The sequence below is a fragment of the Magallana gigas genome, chromosome 6 (genome assembly GCF_963853765.1).
Source record: "Magallana gigas chromosome 6, xbMagGiga1.1, whole genome shotgun sequence".
NCBI classification, from domain to species: domain Eukaryota; kingdom Metazoa; phylum Mollusca; class Bivalvia; order Ostreida; family Ostreidae; genus Magallana; species Magallana gigas.
This window is the reverse complement of record NC_088858.1, coordinates 48,738,931-48,757,121: the sequence shown is the minus strand read 5'-3', so window position 1 is coordinate 48,757,121 and position 18,191 is coordinate 48,738,931. Positions and strand designations below refer to the sequence as shown.

Sequence of the window (18,191 nt, the reverse complement as noted above, 5' to 3'; positions counted from 1 at the left end):
AAATGAGATAAAATGAATAAATTTTCAAAGAAACTTCAAGCTCTTATAATTTTATTAACGTACAGAATTCTCTAAAATTTTGATATTGTTTACAGCTTAACGCCCTTAATCAGTTAGAAATATAATTACCCAAAGGACCGGCCTTTTCAGGATCATAATTGGCATATTTTTGGTAAAATCATTAAAATATTCATTTTGAAAAAAGCTCCGTAAAATTAAAACTGTGCATAGGTTTATTATTTCATAACTATAAAAAAATATGTTTTATGTATTGTTAAATAGAAAACATGATTTAAACAAACTGATGATTAACCTGTATTATTAAATCGCAAAAGTTGGTTTCTTTGGATATCGTTAAGTATTATTGATCGAGATCGGTATTTAGAAATTGCAGTCACATGCGTGGATAATGCTAACTACCTGATATATGCCTTCAAGACAAAACCTCTATTCAAACCTTTTTTTTTACTGGTTTTAAAGACTGTTCTTATAATGAATTAACTTCTCTTCAGGGCATGATTTTAATTCTAAAAACATTTTTTTTCGTGGAAAGTATATCTATGCTCGTTCCTAAGCGAAATAGGATAAAGATGATATAGGTCAAATTATTTCCCCTTGTGTTTTTATCTCCCTTATGCACTGGAATATAGATCTCGGTCAGGATTTCATTTTGGATGTTTATGGACTTTCAGGGATTAATGTTCAAAGAATTGGATTAAATTCAACCTTATAATGGATTGATATTTATGCAGGACAAAAGTAAGCGGTCTGTATTTTCAAAACGAGTACGTAATCGACACAACCCAGCCATGTTATTTCGTTGATTAATACCCCGGTAGGCCTAATTGATTTAAGAAATGAAGATAATAATTTTTCTATTGATCGACGTATCAAAGAAAAAATTGACCGGAAAACTTCATCAATGCGCGTAGCGCATTGATGAAAAAGTTTTCCGGTCAATTTTTTCTTTGATACGTCGATCAATAGAAAAATTATTATCTTCATTTCTTATCATTTAATAAAACATTTTCAAATAAAAAAATGTGAAGTGTTATTGATCAAAAAATGTAAATAATGTAAATGAAGCGGCGCGTATGAATACAAAACAACAACAGCAACAATATTCAAAATGGATACGCCTTCAGCTGATGCAGAGCTACTGGGCTGAATTTAATGGATTAAACACAAATAGTGAGTTAAAATCTGAACCGGCTGAATTGAAAACGAAAGGAAAATACATGCGATAGCTTGTGATATCATTCACTGTGCAGAAAAACTCGTATTAAAACTAGTTTTCATGTGAGATCGCTGGAATATGCAACTGGACATAACCATCCAAGGAAAAGCGATCGTGGACGAAAATAGCTGATATGTCGACAAAGAATAGTATGTATAAGCGACTTTTGTAAACTTTGTGGTAACTAGATAGCCAGTGATGTACTTAAATTGTATATATCTGCCGCTTGGAATTCACCGAAGGAGTTAATGCATTACTCATAGCCTTTCTTTACGACGCTTATTTTGATGACCGATCATCTACGTGTGTAAATTTAAAAATTATCGTTACCAAATTTGAACAGCAGTGTTACCGTGAAAGTTTATATGCCTATATGTTCGTTATAATATTGAAATCCTTAAAAGGAACAGCCAGCCTCGCTGTAAATGTTGATTGATCTCAAGCAGACGAAATCGTGAGAAGACGCTTAATTTTCTATTTCGTGAAACAAACAAAGTGTTTTGTTTATTTTTGAAGGTTAAACTTTCAAGTTTTTATATTCACAAGTTTGCATTTTGTTTGCTGACAATAAAACAGACACAACTTTACATTTTGTTGACAGTGTTTATCTTGGAAATTCCCGTTCTATAAATAGTGTTAGATCAGAGCAGTTGAGAAAAGTAGATCCGGCGAAAATTTTATTGATGCAGGTATCAAAGAAATTTTTCAACCAATCAGAAGCGCCGATATCTCATCAAACGAATAAATATTAAATGATTGTAGTGTCAGGATTTTTGATATATTTGTTTTGAATCAATTTCTATGTCAGCTTGATTTCTTTGTTTTGAAATACAATTTTCAACGTGAGGTCTCAATTAGATCGGGCACGGATAAGACGTAATAACGCGTGAATTACGTCAGACGTTGTTTTGTGACGTATGGACCATTACCTTAAATACCATGAAAAATCATAAATATTTAAGAATCATAATGACTTTCAATTCTGAATCAAAACTTTCCTACGAAAGTCATAATAATAAAACAAACAAAAGACAGTCTTTAACACAACATGACCATTGTAAACACAGTGGTTTACTATAATAGCAGATGCATATGAGCATATCTTGATTGACACAGTGGTACATATTCAGGGCAAAGTTAAAGCATATATGTATATTTCAGGCCATACATGTACCAGCCTACTTACAAAGGGAGCTCTTACAATCGAAATGCACCACTATCCAAACCTATTCCATTCTATATAGCACATTTATGTATCCAAGGTTATAAGCATCGTACTGCGTGCATGGACTGAATTACAGCTGTCATTGCCTTTCAGTGAAAAGTTTTGATACCTCCACACATGTATTCGAAAGTTAACTCTCAGAGGGTAACAAACACAACAAATTATAGGGATATGTTAATCTTAAACATTAAACGTACTTAATCAAATCTTAACAATTTTCATGTGATTTATCATGAAAGCTATGAAACTTGGGGGTTTATTTTGCCGCTGCCTTTACTATGGCCTATCGCACTTTATAGTAATTTCGATTGGTTCGATTTTATATGAATTTTTTTTGTAAACTTTAAAAAGTGGTTTTGGTTATAATGTGTACAATACTAGGCATTGCAGTAGTATTCCCGGTTAATTCAGTCATATTTCCATTTGAAAATAATATACAATATGTATTTACGTAACGAAACACACTTTTATTTGTATACAAGGATACTGCGTAATAAGCACCTACCATGTTAAGATTTGCTCCCGAAGTCAGGGCGGTTACGATCGTAATAGATTTTGACATGTGGTATCAAATAGAAAATCAGATTTAAAAATGTTTTGGCGAATCAATAATAACCCTGTGTATAATTTTTTCACTTATATTTCAGAGATTTGTTTTGTAAGTTATCGATGAATGATATGCGGGTTGAATAAATCCAATCACTATGGGGACGAGACCAAACGGCTGACTTATCTAAAATTGCTCACGGTGCTTGTATCTCGTTTCGTTGTGTTCCCATTAATTTTATTTACTTTGAATATTGTGTCTTTAAAAAGAGGCCTATTATGCTGGTGTATATATGTGAAAGTCTATACCTTTCCTAGATAATTGGTTTGTAAGGAAAATATTTTGATATTGTGATATAATATTTGTAAAATCGGACCAGGCATCTTTAATGATGGTACATTTATATTAAATTTACACCATCCAATGGTAATTTACCTATACTTGAACTGTGAAAGTCCAGCACACTTTCATTCAAGTTTCATGCATCTATCAATCTGTTCTTTATATATTTCAAGCTATCTTGCATAAGAACTAAACTACATTTTGAATTAAAACGCCTCGCTGCATCAATATTCGAACCTTTCAGACACTAAGTCATGCGATGACCAAATCAAGTGCTTTAATTATTGGTCTTGTGAACTACAGATCATGTGTTTAAATCCGCCTGGGGATTTTGTTTATACATGTATATACCAAATTAAATTTTTGATTTTTTTTGTAACACACATTCAACACCAATTATTCCGCATTAATCTTATACAGATTTTCACTGCAAAGGACTCCACTCAAATAGAAAACAAACTATTTTGGGCAACATGAAAAGCAAACAAACCCTTCATCCTTAAGCTTATTACTGTTCATGGCAAAACGCTGACTTGAGTAGGACTATAATTTAGTTTTTCCTTGGTCAGTGGCATTTGTTTAAAGCTATACACGCTATAATTTCGTCAATTTTGAATGACAGTGAAAACGCATGTGTTTGTCTACCTATAAAAGTTATCCTTAATCTGTAAATTACAACGGTGAATTCCATCTCGTTACAAAGATATAGATTTTTGATTGTTTATTTTCCTGCCAGGAAAATATACCTTTTCATGAATATTGATGAAGGAAGAGCGAAACCGACCTCATTGCGCATGTCCGCGGAGAACTAGGTGGTCGTTATTGTTTGCCTAATTGAATATCCAACTTGATTTTTGATATGCTTAACAGTTGTTAATTTGAAATACATACATGTATAATGAGTAGAATACGTTTGTCATTCACGATACCCTTACATCTGCATTAACACTTAGAGGATCTATTAATAGCACATAGGGGGAAAAACACAGGTCTACGTCATTTTTTTTTAAAAGAAAGTATTCATATCTACTCACAGGCTTGTATTATTTTCTTTTGTTTGTACTCGTATATCGGACAAATTTATGCTTTACTGAAATATCCTTTCCCTTTGTGAAAATATCACAATTATGAAGATGTTGACCCTTCACCAGTTTTAGTATGATATACTAAATTTTGCTGTCGATATCACGTGATAGATTAATTTTCACGAGGAGGCATTACTTTCCTGGCAAGAAAATAAATATTTTTTATTGTTTAATATTTGATATATTTGTTACGTGATCGAATTGAGCATTATAATTAACAGCATAAAGGTAACTTTTATTAGTAATCAAACACATACATTTTCCCCGTTATTCAAAATTGACGCAAATTATAGCGTATATAGCTTTAATAAGGTGGTGAGTGACAACCACCAGTATGTGCGGACTTATTGGTTGCGGATACACTTGCGTAAAAGTCAAAGCCCACCTCATATGGTAGTGTATTATTAATCCCTTCTATAAAATAATAGAACTTGTATGCAATGTTATTTTGACATATAATTAACGCTTTAGCATTAAACATAATGAATTAGATGTTGGTCCATTGACCTTTTATTGAATGGAGTATCGGTTAATTGAACTTTTGTTGAATTAGATAATTATTAGCTTATTAAATAGTTTTTCAATGAGATACCATAATAACAACTACATATCATTATTTCTTTCATATGTACCGATGCAAATCAGGGATGACATTTACATACTTAAATAATTTTAAATTAGTAATTCACTGTTTATGTTGCTATCTTCAAAATCTTGTAAAAAAATGATTATGATACATATTTTCGTGATCAACAAAAGTAAAGACTTTTTAATCATTTGATTAAAAAAATAAACTCCATGCACGAAAACTTAAAAGGCAAGCGCACATAACCGTTATTCTCATGAAATGCAATTGAAGTGCCGTTATTTTCTTCAACAAGCGCAAACACGAGTTGTCCGTCCTTGATCAGTTTATTCGCCAGGGTTCTTGTGACGATACTTCCTAATTTGTTTCTCCGGTATTCTGGCTCTACATGCAGCATCCCTATAGCACCGAATTCATGCTGAACTTCCCAGGCCACGGGGTGTCCGTCGTCTGTTTCTATCAATACTGATAGGAAATTAGTGATTTGGTAGGTGATTGACTCTTTTTTGCCGGCATAAGACCTTGACTTCCGTACAATATCTGTATGGATTTCACTTAGTTCAGAGATTTTGAAACCGTCTGGAATTGCTCTGAAAAATAATAAACTATTTAAATGAAAATTATTAAAAGCTGTCAACGTTTTTTATGATACAAGCCCGTAAAATGGACAAACAAGTTCGACTGTATTTCAATCAAGTTTAGTTTTTTAGTGGAGAACAAATTTTGTTTAAAGAAATTTTCAGCCTCTTATCCTTTTTGTTTTAGGCCGCAAATTTACGTTAAAGTTTTAATCATATGAAAAAACCGATATTCAGAAATCATGACCAATTCATGAGAATTATTGAAAATATACTGACGGACTTTGGAAACGCAATCAATATTTTCTTTAAAGATCTAATATCAAATTGGATCTGGTTTATCTTCCTGATAAACTGATGAAACAGTCGCAGTAACCGATTTAATGTACAAGTTAAAACTTTGAAACGTTTTACCATCTCCATCTAACTCATGTTTGCTCGCAGAATACTGATAGCTTGTTTTCGCATTTTTTTGTTTACAAGCAGCATTAGTATTTTCGAATTCATTATTTCTTCTGTTTGTGGTGGCAATGCTACAAGTAACACCATGAATGTGTTAAAGACGAGAAAACTCTCATTTTACCTTTTTATGTTTTTTTAGTATAGCTTTCAAAATTTAGTGCGGTGCTACTTGCATCTTGCAAACAATAAGCACAGGTAAGTCACATATTGCAGCATTTCTATGATAATGAGAAGAACTTATTGTAAGTCACAATTGACACAACGTAAACAGATCATTCAATTGTACATGATGTGGTTATCCATAGATAAGGATCAATGCTTACCGAGGAACAATGTTTTTATTGCGCAGTGTATATACAATGAGATCGGCAGACATTCGTCGAAAAGGGCAGCTATTCATTGATTGGTGTGCACACACAAGGGCGTCCATGACCTCAGAGGTACAGCCTACACACAACATAAGTTATCTTGTTTACTTTTCTTTAAATACAAAAAAGAATTTAACTTACGTTTTTTAATAACATTAAGATTGAACTAGATCAAATATTAAGTTTCTCCTTTAATGACAATTGAAAATTATATTGGCTAAGTAGCGTTACCAACAATATACAGAGGCGGGGATGTATTTCTTGAGGCGAACTGAATCAATGTTTCCAGGTTAGGTGCAAATTCTGGATCTTTGCAGAAACCCACAGATAACCAAGTCTCTCTAATCTACATATAAAGGTGATAAAAATAACTTAATTTATTCTGAGTGCATTTCAATGGCGTTGATACATAACTCGTTCCAACATTTATTATTTACTCTTTTACAAAATTTTGGTACTTGTTATTCCAAAATGCAAATACAGTTTTACCTATACCTTAAACCGTCATTGGGAAGAGATATATAGTTATATTATACAACAGTGAAATTTAATAGCATTAAGTAAACAAACATGTCTCTGTACGATAACAAGGACAGAGAAGTCCGGCCAACTGTCCACCAACACCATCTTCTCTGTCAACAGGTGCTTCCTCCTCATCAACCGGAAATGGACTAGTCCCTTTCATTAAAATAGGATTAACTTCTTATAAAATTAGTGTATGATTTAAACACGTTTTTGGATTTCAAACAATTAACATTTAAAACAACTTCTATGAAACTTTACATTTGCCCTTACATAATCATACAAACATGTATCCAAATAACGTGTAATGCTTGTTTAAATGTGACATCATATAAATTCGTCAATCCTCAACATCCGAAAGATTTGTACCCATGTTTGATATCTAGAAAGGCCACTTTCCCAGGTACCAACTCTTGATCAAGATTGCTTCATTGAACTTAACCACCTAAAGTTAGGTGAAGATAAGCCGCTCAAAAAATGAGACAAACTTTATATAATAAAAAACGTTACATGGAGCTGCATTTAAAACTTCTGTCGAATTAATTGAAGAGTAACTACTGATCTGATAACTACATGTATTAATAGGAGTGTTTATAGAATCATTGACCACAAAATCTAGATCTTCCTTTTAAAGTAGATCCAGTGTTCTGTGATGTCACACTTTTTTGTAAAACTTTGAATTCTTTAAAAATTGTGCAAGATAGTTTTATTTATTTTATGTGAATATAATCACATGGATGTAATTAGAATTATTGGCAGGTTCAAGATATTTTCGCACTTAATTTTATACTAAATTTCCAAATTTTTATATATTTTATCTATGCAAAGGGGAAATAACTCTTTTTCTGACTTTTCTCTCAGTTGTATGTCTAAATGCTATAGTTTTTCTTATTCCAACGATTAATTTTAAAATATTTTTGTAATTTTAGTTTTCTGATAAAGTTGACATTAAAATTAAACAAGAAAAACAAATTTCTGCCTACAAGATTTTACTTTAAAAAAAAAATACATTTCTCTAATGCTAAAATATGCTTTAGTTTATGTTTATCTGGCATCTCAAAAAGTGTGATGACATGTATATTTTTTCTAACAATTGATGACATTTAAGTCTATTGAGTCGAAATCAGTTCGGTTTTTCAACTTTCCTCAGAGAATTTTACGAGTATGGAGCTACATTAAAATTTACATCTGTTTTATTAAAAGTCATGACTGTGAATAACACTTTTGGCATAATTATGAAAACTGGACAGAATGCAACCTTTCTCCCACGGAACAACGTTGGGCATTGTGTAAATAAATTATCAGCAAAATAATGAATCTAATATGAACAACATAACTTAAATGATAAGATATTGTCTTATGTATAGTTTTTTTCAGTGTCATTTTGTAATTGTCATATTAGATAAGTTTCAATAAATTAAAATTTTACAATAGGACAGAAAACACGTCAAAATACCCATCTGAAAAAGTTTGAAATGTTTTATACATCAACAGTTGAATAACATATGTTTATGCGAAAGAACCATTCGGCACGTTTCCTTTGAACATATATTATACATGTATATTTGATATTGAAACAATTAAAGCGGTATGTTCATGTAATTGTACGCTAAAGTTAACCTAAAACATACATACACATATGGACAGTGGCAGTTCTTTCTCTAGCTTCTGATCAAGTTCATCATACTCTTCAGGGAGAACTTCTCGGACAGCCATCGCGTTAGCCTAGTTTGAGGAAAATTCCTATTTACAGTAGTGAACAGCTGTATGCATGCCGAGTATATATGGACGGCGGAAAGGGTAATTAAACGAACTAAAAGTAGCTAAGCAAGAAAAACATTAAGGTAGCCTAAAATCACATTACAATGTAGGAACGAAAAGTATATCATGGTCAATACAGTACAGACATAGTCACTTGATTCAGGCATTAAAATTAACACCCCTGCGATGTGAACAAAAGAGGACAGGTAGGTACTACTGCTCAAACCACAAAGAACATACTATCAAATGTACTAAATATAATTGAATACGTTAATAATGAAGGTAGAGGTTTACAAAAAGTTGCATGACTAGCAAGTAGCTCCCAAATAACTAGATTTTAAAAACCAGATGACGACTCTTCGAAACATTGAACAGTGCAAGATACACAATCTTTGTAAGAAATAAAGCTCCATTCATGATAGACATAGTGACGAAATAGAAACGTTTTAGGGATTGAGGTATCCTACAAAAATTGTAATTTTTAATTGTAATTAGAAAAGAAAGGCTTAAAGGACAGTGTTTACGGTCAAGAAACAAATGGATAGAGGAAGGTGAAAAAGCTTCAAAGTACTTTACTTCTTTTGAATCTAAAAACTTTATCAAGCAAATACCAAAAGTAGTGCAAGAAGACGAAACAATTATATATGATCAATATGAAATTTTAAATGAAATAAAAAGCTTCTATGAGAAGCTGTATAGAAAAAAACCCATAGGAACTTGGTGAAAAATTTGTTAGTGAAAACTTCAATCAGTTTAACATTCTAAAATTAGATACTAAGGAATTGCAATACATTGAAGGTCCATTAATCAAAACATAAGTATTAAACTTTCTTTAAAAAATGAAAAATGATAAAAGTCCTGAACCGGATGGATTCTCTAGTGAGTTTTATAATTTTTTTTTGGAAAGACTTGGGTTCCTTTATAACACGGGCAATAAATAAATCATTAATTGTTACACTTTTCAGAAACTAATAAATTAGGAATTATTACCTATTTTTCCAAAGAAAGAAAACCTAAGCAATATTTAAAAATATTAAGTCTGTTAAATGTAAAAGAACTATGGAGTGACATTGAAGAGTTATTTTTAAGAAACTACAGGGTGCCCCTAATGTTTGATAAGCAAAGTAAACTATTTGGTAAATATAAAAACTTCAATATGTATAGAATAGAAACCCTGTTAAGTTATATTGTAAAACAGTATATTTTCACTTGTAGACTTAAAACATACCCAACTTTAAATGTGTTAGACCCAAAAGAAAAATTGAAAACGGGCTTCTTGTGGAAAAATATTTACTTTTTAAGAACTGTGAATTTGAAAAATTCGAGAGACACTTGGAGAATATTATTGAAAGCACACCCTGATAAACAGCTATGCCGCATAGCAACTTCTGCCCCATCAGCTTTTTTCTTTCCCCATCTTCTCACTCATAAATAAAAATATGTACATGTACGTGCTAAATATTATGTTAATGCTGTTGCTTGTGTATAATATAATTACATACTGGAAAATCTTTAGATTTAGAGCTGTCAATTTATAAGTTGGTGTGCATGACATATCTTTTATTTGCTTTTCTTCTTTTGTTTGTGTTTATATGCATATTATTTCACTCAATGTGTTCCGTTCTTTCTCACCCACACTAAAAAAATGAAAACAAACTTTCACACCATTGTGAATTATCATATATCTATTCTTACATGTATATTGTATCTAAAAAATGTTGAGATTCCAAAAGAAATTTAGTATGGAAGAAAGTTTTTAAGTCAGGAATAAAAACATAACTAAAAAAATTGTAATTTTTTGTTGCATAGACACCTAAATGTATGGATTTACACATTGTAGTAAAATGTGTGTAAAAATGAATATATGAAACTTTCAATCAATAAAATATATTTATGCTTTGAAAGAATTTCAAATGCATAATTTTGCACAGATGGTTCTGCCTTATTTTGCAGGGAAATCTAACACATGTGTCGTTTATACACAGGCACGTAGCATCGGAGGGGGGGGGGGGGGGGGGGGGGGGGGGGGGGGGGAGGCCGGAGGGGGGGGGGGGCTGCCCCCCCCCCCCACTTTTTCTTGCAGTAACATATTTTTTGAAATTTACATATAAAAAATTGACCCCCCCCCCCCACTTTTTTGGGAGTATGTAAAAAATTGATATGAAAGTAAGGAAATGAGGAGTGAAATCCCCCACGGATTAGGATTTTGAAGATTTTGGGAAAGTTTAAATTTTCCTAGTTTTTTTTTTTTTTTTTGGCTTGTCAAGATTTTGTGGATGAGTCTGCCCCCCCCCCCCCCCCCCCCCACTTTAAAAAACGATGCTACGTGCCTGATACAGAGTGCATAACGTCTACATCTTTCAGAGGACCCGGCGGCACTTCATCCAACACAGTACATAAATGATAGTTTATCAAAAAAAGTAACATCATTTTCATCGGTTTATACTTAAACACTTCGTTTCTAAAATCCATGCCGTCATTGCATGATTTGCCAGTGTGTGGTTTGCGGATGTGTGATGTTATAATAGAAATAGGAAAACGTTCTACAACTATCGAGAATATTTGAAATATGTGTGCCTGCGTGTCAGTCTGTCTTGTTTCGTCGCTCATTAAATATTCCTTACGAGTGCAGTAGTCGTCTTATTTTTGTTCAAATCGCGTGTAAATAATGTAACGCCTTCGGGTGAATAAATCACATGATTGCTGTGAAGCATGAATAGTGCTATTAGCTTTATATAGGGCGTGTGAAGCGAAAAGAGATCAATAGAAATCGACAACTAATATGGCAGGAGTCGGAGATAGAGGGAAATAATGCGTATTTATGAATTCTTGTCATCATATCCATAAAACCCCTGCGAATGTTATTGTCGTTTAAATTTTAAACCATGTGGTTTTATTTGACACTCAGTTTCGCGGTCAAAATCGTGTTCTGTGTTTATAGTCTATTTCATAGAATCTAAGTACTTGTAGTCAAATATAAAATCTAGACGTTTATTGTTTTTAAGCTTTATTTTTAATACTTGGTAGATAGAATGAGTTTGAGAAATAATTATGACAATGGACACAATACTAAGTGCTTTTTTCTGCTGATTCAACAATTAACATGCTTAGTAGCGATCCCTCCTAAGGATTAATTTTCGATCCGCGCCTGACCTAGTAAAAGCATCAATAGTGAAACAGACTACACTATTCTATGCAGAACGTTCCTTGAAAACGGTTCGATTTACTAGGTCTTAATACAAAACAGACACTTGTTAATTTTTATTTTAAAAAGCACGGTTTTGCACACCAAAAGCATCAAATATGGCAATGATTTTGCTTACCCTCATCCAAACATAGTTTATACTTCCAGACAGTAACCATGTATTTTACATTTATTAAAAATAACTACGAATCAATATATATGTATACATCGACGTAACTATTTGACGTTATACCCGGAGAACTCTACGTCATATTAGCCAATGATTTACAGAAAGGAGGGTGATATAACACCCGAAAATTGCCGGAGAGGGATTTGGGATAGATCTTATCGTATACTTATAAGAAATATATCTCTTTTCGCCCTGTGCGATATAGATTATTACATGGCAATTTTTAGATCGCATTCTTTATAAGCCAAAGGCTAATTGACGTGAATTTCTGTTTATATCGCACAGGGCGTGTTAAATAAGATTTATATCACACCCCTCTACGGCAATCATCGGATGTTATATCATACCCCTTTCCGTTAATCATTGTCCATTATGACGAGTGCAATACGTCGTTCAGCTCCGATCTCCAAGTATGACGTTAAAAAGTTACGTCGACGTCAACTTGGTGTACAAACAGCTGGCGCAAAAATTTCATGGAAGTTTATTAGAGATGGAATATATAAACACAGAGCGATTTCTTAACAATGATCATTCATCACATGATATCTTTAAAATTTTCTATTAGTATATGATATAAAATTCATTGCATGGCAATTATTATATCGCAATCCTATATTAGCCCTCGGTCGCTATATATCAGCCCTCGAGGGATGGGCTGACATACATAGAACTAGTCGTGTTTCTTGATTTAAGCACTATTAAAACTAACCTGGTGTCCTCTTTTATTTCATTTGAATTAAATTACCTTCTATTGAAACACTGGAACATTTTAATCGAGTTTAAGGGCAATAAACATCGATAAGTACCAGTGTACCTGTCAATCAAAGATCGAACTAACTTTAAAAAAAAAATGGCTGCCAATATGGCGGTGTAACGTAGAAATATGACCCCCGTAGAATAATGACCGGGGATCATTTTCGACGTCGGTCATTATTCTACGCAAAAAAATGACCCCCCGGTCATTATTCTGCGTACAAAAATGACCCAGGGGTGTTTTTTTATTTTAAGAAAAATCCAATTTTTCTACAGCAAGGGGGGGGGGGGTCATCATTCTACGTCGAAAAATGACTCCCGGTCATTATTCTACGGGGTCATTATTCTTCATTACAGCGGCGCCCAGGACTGGAAGAATTTTTTTTGGGCCTTAGAACCCCTGAACTTTCATTTTTCACTGATTTTCTTATATATACCTGTTACCATTAATATTCTCTTCTCTCTAACGGCTCTCGAGCTGATATACAGCGACCTCGGTATAATATAGGACTCGATATACAAATTGCCCTGTAAATATTCTATATATATCACTCCCAAAGGGTTTATATCACACGAATAGGCGAATAGTTTACGATATAAAATGGTGAATGTGCATGTATATACAGCTGATTACATGTATGTTACTGCCTTATCATTTATCTTATTTTTCATTCGGTACGCTATTGGCATAAAGATACATTTAAGAATATTTTAAATGCAAATAGTTCCGAGTTGTAGATGATAACAATGCTCGAAATTGCTTTTAGCATTTATCTATTTTCCTTTTTCAGTAGCCCAAAGGCATACAGATACATGAAGATTATTTCATATACAAATAGTTCTAGGTTGCAGATGACAATCATACTCGGAATAGCTATAGGTTCTGATGAAATATCAAATATAATTAAAGATATAAATACATTATATCCCATAAAAATGAGATGGAATCTCCTTAGTTAGATAAACATCATTTAATTTTTTTAATGACGAAACAAAGCAATACTAGTGTTCTAAGTAAGTGAACAACATTTTGATTCCTAAACAGTTAGGGGGAAAAAGGTCTATGTTGTACATTCGCACATAGAAATGCCTTGTAGAAAAAATGCAACAAATTTGTATGCAATTATTAGAAAAAGCGAAATATCAACCGTAACTAACACCATTAAATATTGCAAGAAAAAATATTAATAGAAATTAACAAAAATGTAACAAATATCTTCATAATTTTGTTTCAAAAAAACATCCTATGAAAGAAACTTTGAAAGGTAACCGCACATAACCATTTTTCTCATGCAATCCAATGGATGGGGTATTATTTTCAGTAACCAATGCTAAAACTAGTTGGCCGCCCTTGTTCAACTTTTTCGCTAGTGTCCTCGAAACAATGCTCCCAAGTTTTTTTCTTCGATATTCTGGTTCTACATACAGTATCCCAACGCTACCATTCTCCTGCTGAAGTTCCCAAGCCACGGGGCATCCATCAGCAGTTTCCATGCAGACTGTGGGAAAGTTATATATGTGGTATTTCAACCATCTTTCTGCATTTGATTTTGAATAAGGCCACGTTTTGCATAAAATCTCTAAGTGACGTTCACTTAATTCAGTTTCTCGGAATCCGTCTGGCATCGGTCTAACAAAATATGAATTATAAAATGTACATGATTCTTTTAGTAATACGCATATCTTTTAAGGCAATGTAAATTACTTCCAATTTCGTTTGTTTTGTTGTTTTAGTATGTCAAAAATACGGTAAAGAATTTCTAACAGGATAGAACATAAATATTTGTTCTGAAGATCCACAAAAAGGCAAGATTGTAAAGTTTCTTTTGTAATTAGCATTTATTTTTATATTTTCTTTAAGATCGGGATACCATTTTGGATATTTTGTATATCAATTTAGGCAGCAGCATTCACAGTCTCTTGCGACAGACCTTGCAGGTTTTTTAATAGACAAGTGCATCTTGAATTTCAACTACAAATGCCATCAGTAAATAGGAAATTCTTACAGGGGTACGATGTTTTCAACAGGCAATGTAAATACTATTGCATTTTCGTGATTTTGTCGAAATGGACTGGAAGTAGTTGACTTGTACAGATTCATAAGGGCGTGGTTGACGTCACAGCTTGATCCTAAAATCACAAAGGCGTTCGTGCTAGCTCTTAAGTATCTATAGCAGTGTGTTGGCAAAAACAAATTTTAAAGAAAACCATCTCTAACATTCTCATCCGTGTGTAGATGTTGTATCCAGCTGTGTGAACTTTTTCTATATAACACTATGTATTACTACGCCGCCGTAATATGTAAAAAGAAACCGAGTATTGTAGGTAAATGATGAAATGAGCTGATCCATCAAATCATTATTTGATTTATTGATTAAAATTTATCATGTTTATCATGTGGGAAAAAATATCATATGCCCTCTTTTCGGCTTGCAATATTTGTAGTGCGCCAAGGAAAAAACCGAAAGTTAACATTTGAACGTCATACAAGAAGGTTCTCAATTATTGTTTGCCTATTTAAAAATAATGCAAGAATAATTAATCATTAATAATATAATCGTGTGGGATAATGAATTTCCGCCTCAGGGCTATGATTCCCGATCTAGGACTCGGCGGAGCCTTGTCCTTGACCGTTTATCTTGTCCTCTTGGTAAAATTTCACTATTTCACTGGTGTATAACGGAGTATTCTATTAATCTTAACTGTAGACATTACCTTAAATGAACCGATATAATTCTTTTTTGGATTTGTGTCTGTCATTCACTTTTGTTCATTTGAAAAGAATTTCTAAATAAAACAAGTTACCTTTGTTCATTTGAAAAGAATTTCTAAATAAAACAAGTTTAACAATAATCAAAGTAGTCATATAAAACTACAATTGTTCCAAATTAAACAGGATAAATTTACTGTTAAGTTGTTTAATTTATGAAAAAATTAATCAATTTACCAACAGCAAACATAGGAGAAGACAACTCTCTCCAAGCAAAATGAAGCATTTTGTCTAGAGTTGCTGCGAATTCTGGTCCTTTGCAAAAACACACAGCAATCGGGAAAATTTCTCTCCTCTAAAAACTAATCTTCAGTTCACAGTGTTATCTTATACGTTGACTGCTAAAGTTTTGTGTCATTTGTAATCAGAAGAAATTAGGATTTAAAATTGTAAAAAAAAAAAAAAAGAGAAAACATTGCTCCAAGAATTCATTGCAATTATATTCGAGCTAATAGAGTTATTGAATGAAACCCACCTGTCTATCCACGATAAGAAGGACAGAAAAGTCCGGCCAACTGTCCACCAACACCATCTTCTCTCTCAACAGGTGCTTCCTCCTCATCAACCGGAAGTGGACCAATCCCTTCATTAGAATAAAAACCATTGTTGAGTTTTCCGAAAGGGGTGCGATACGATTACGTATCCTTACATGTAACAGCCCTGCAGATCGCAGAACAATGTCAGCCCTACAAGATCTGTGTCAAACCTGGAGTCTGATTCTGATTTTGTAGAATAAGCTACATCGCATATTCAAAAATACTGTATTTATTTTGAGTATGTTATAACTGTATATATCTGTTTCTATATTTCTGCTATTTTACCCTTTATCACGCTCAAATATATATAATAAGCACCCTGTCATCTGTAATGATTAAAGTTTTAATTATACAAAAAATCATGTCTCTCTGATGTCGAACTTCTGTTGCAAAATTTAACAAACATAAGTTTAAAGTTTTAAAACTCAACACCAACGGGATATACGAGTAATTCCTCTTACAATCCAAATATAATTTATGCTACAAGATGCCAGCACCGGGTCATGCAATCTCTTTTTATATAGGTGACGTCTGAAAAAGTAAGGCCTCGTCTTTAAAACCTAACTCGTGTCCTCATTTTATCGAGACAATGATTACAATGGTGATAATATATACGGTATGCTTAATCACAATGTACAAGGGGTGTTACCAAATTGTGTTACAATTAGAGTTCTACAGTTTATAAGAAACAAATAAAGATAAGAGGGGTGACGTTATGTGCATGTAATGTATGCGTTTATAACAATTATTGAACAACATAAAGTTGATGAAAACAAATCATTTTTGATTATATCAATTCGGTACAGCAACATAAACAAGAAGTGAAAAACAACCTAAAGAATTACCATGACGATATAATATAATTTTAAAACTAAATTTAAATTTTTTTTTTGATGTGTTTGTTTATTTTTTAAAGCAATATTCCGATGATAACGGAATTTTTAATGATCTCTCCATGACATTATTTGACATGTTAAAATGTGAATAAAAAGGCGACGACAGCATTTTAGGCCGTGCATTGATAAATAAAAAACCTGCAAACATATTACAAAATTTATACGGCGACTTTTAAGAAAATTAAAAGAACATAGTTTGTTTGATTTTTCATACGTAATTGTTTAGTTGTCAAGCAACATAGAAAATAAAATGCACGTATTAGGATATTATGTACGAAAAAGTTACGACAACCGCAAGAAATACATTAAATGAAATATGACAAAATGCTAAAAGACGCAATGCAAGAAAAAAGACGTCAGACTGTTCATAGGAACTAAGGGAATGGGGGTATCTACGTTATCAACATATTGTTTGTATGTACAAATATTTCTTTTAAAAAAGAAATGCGCATTAAATGTGCATTCTGAGTAAATGTGAAAGAAAATAGTTATGGTTTTCAAGAAAGTTCCAGAAATAATACGGTTATGTTGTCGTAAATGATATGAGGGTTTAACAACGACATTACAAATGGATATTGTCGATTTTTCACATTTCGTCGCTTTGCAAAATTCGTTGTTTCTCATCGATATTTTACTCTTAACGACACATCCTAGAAATTTTAGGTCATTGTTAAACAAGACTCACAGTTTTGTGTTCTTTCTACATAGATTTCAGCAAAAATATATTTTTAAGTTCATAATAATTTTAAATTTCAGGACTAAAAACAAGCTTCCTGAACTAAAAACACTCACACAAATGGACAGCGGCAATTCTTTCTCTAGCCTCTGATCAAGTACATCATAATCTCCAGGGAGAACTTCTCGGACAGCCATTGTGTTGACTAAGACCTGTAAAGAAGATGACAAAATAAATATTTATAGTTTACAGAATGACTCTGACCTCTGAAGAAATATAGGGCGTCCTTTCACACACTTAAACGTTGACCGATGATTCATAAATGTTGTCAATAATCAGTTTATTAACGGATAAATATAAGCTTAATTTGATAAAGATAAAAAGTAAATTCCAAACTTCTTGTAGATATGGTTTCTACAATTCGAAGATGAGGTATTTGAAAATTTAACAAATGGACAGCGGCATATCTTTTT

The 18,191-nt window shown here is 32.6% G+C and overlaps 1 protein-coding gene across 3 annotated transcripts; it reads right to left on the bottom strand.

The window, feature by feature from the left end:
* Positions 1 to 4,675: 4,675 nt before the first annotated feature.
* Positions 4,676 to 17,935, bottom strand: LOC105318183 (glycine N-acyltransferase). Of its 3 annotated transcripts, none has more exons than XM_066087273.1 (7): positions 17,835 to 17,935; positions 16,086 to 16,193; positions 8,588 to 8,677; positions 7,013 to 7,108; positions 6,662 to 6,776; positions 6,386 to 6,509; positions 4,676 to 5,627 (listed from the first exon to the last, which is right to left on the bottom strand). In XM_066087273.1, the coding sequence occupies exons 1-7, from the start codon at positions 17,913 to 17,915 to the stop codon at positions 5,210 to 5,212; spliced, it is 1,032 nt and encodes a 343-aa protein (XP_065943345.1). In that variant the 5' UTR covers positions 17,916 to 17,935; the 3' UTR covers positions 4,676 to 5,209. The 3 variants fall into 3 exon arrangements, with proteins under 3 accessions (XP_065943345.1, XP_065943344.1, XP_019918728.3); XM_066087272.1 differs by having other exon boundaries at positions 4,681 to 5,627; positions 7,001 to 7,108; XM_020063169.3 differs by having other exon boundaries at positions 4,683 to 5,612; positions 7,001 to 7,108.
* Between the last annotated feature and the right edge of the window lie 256 nt (positions 17,936 to 18,191).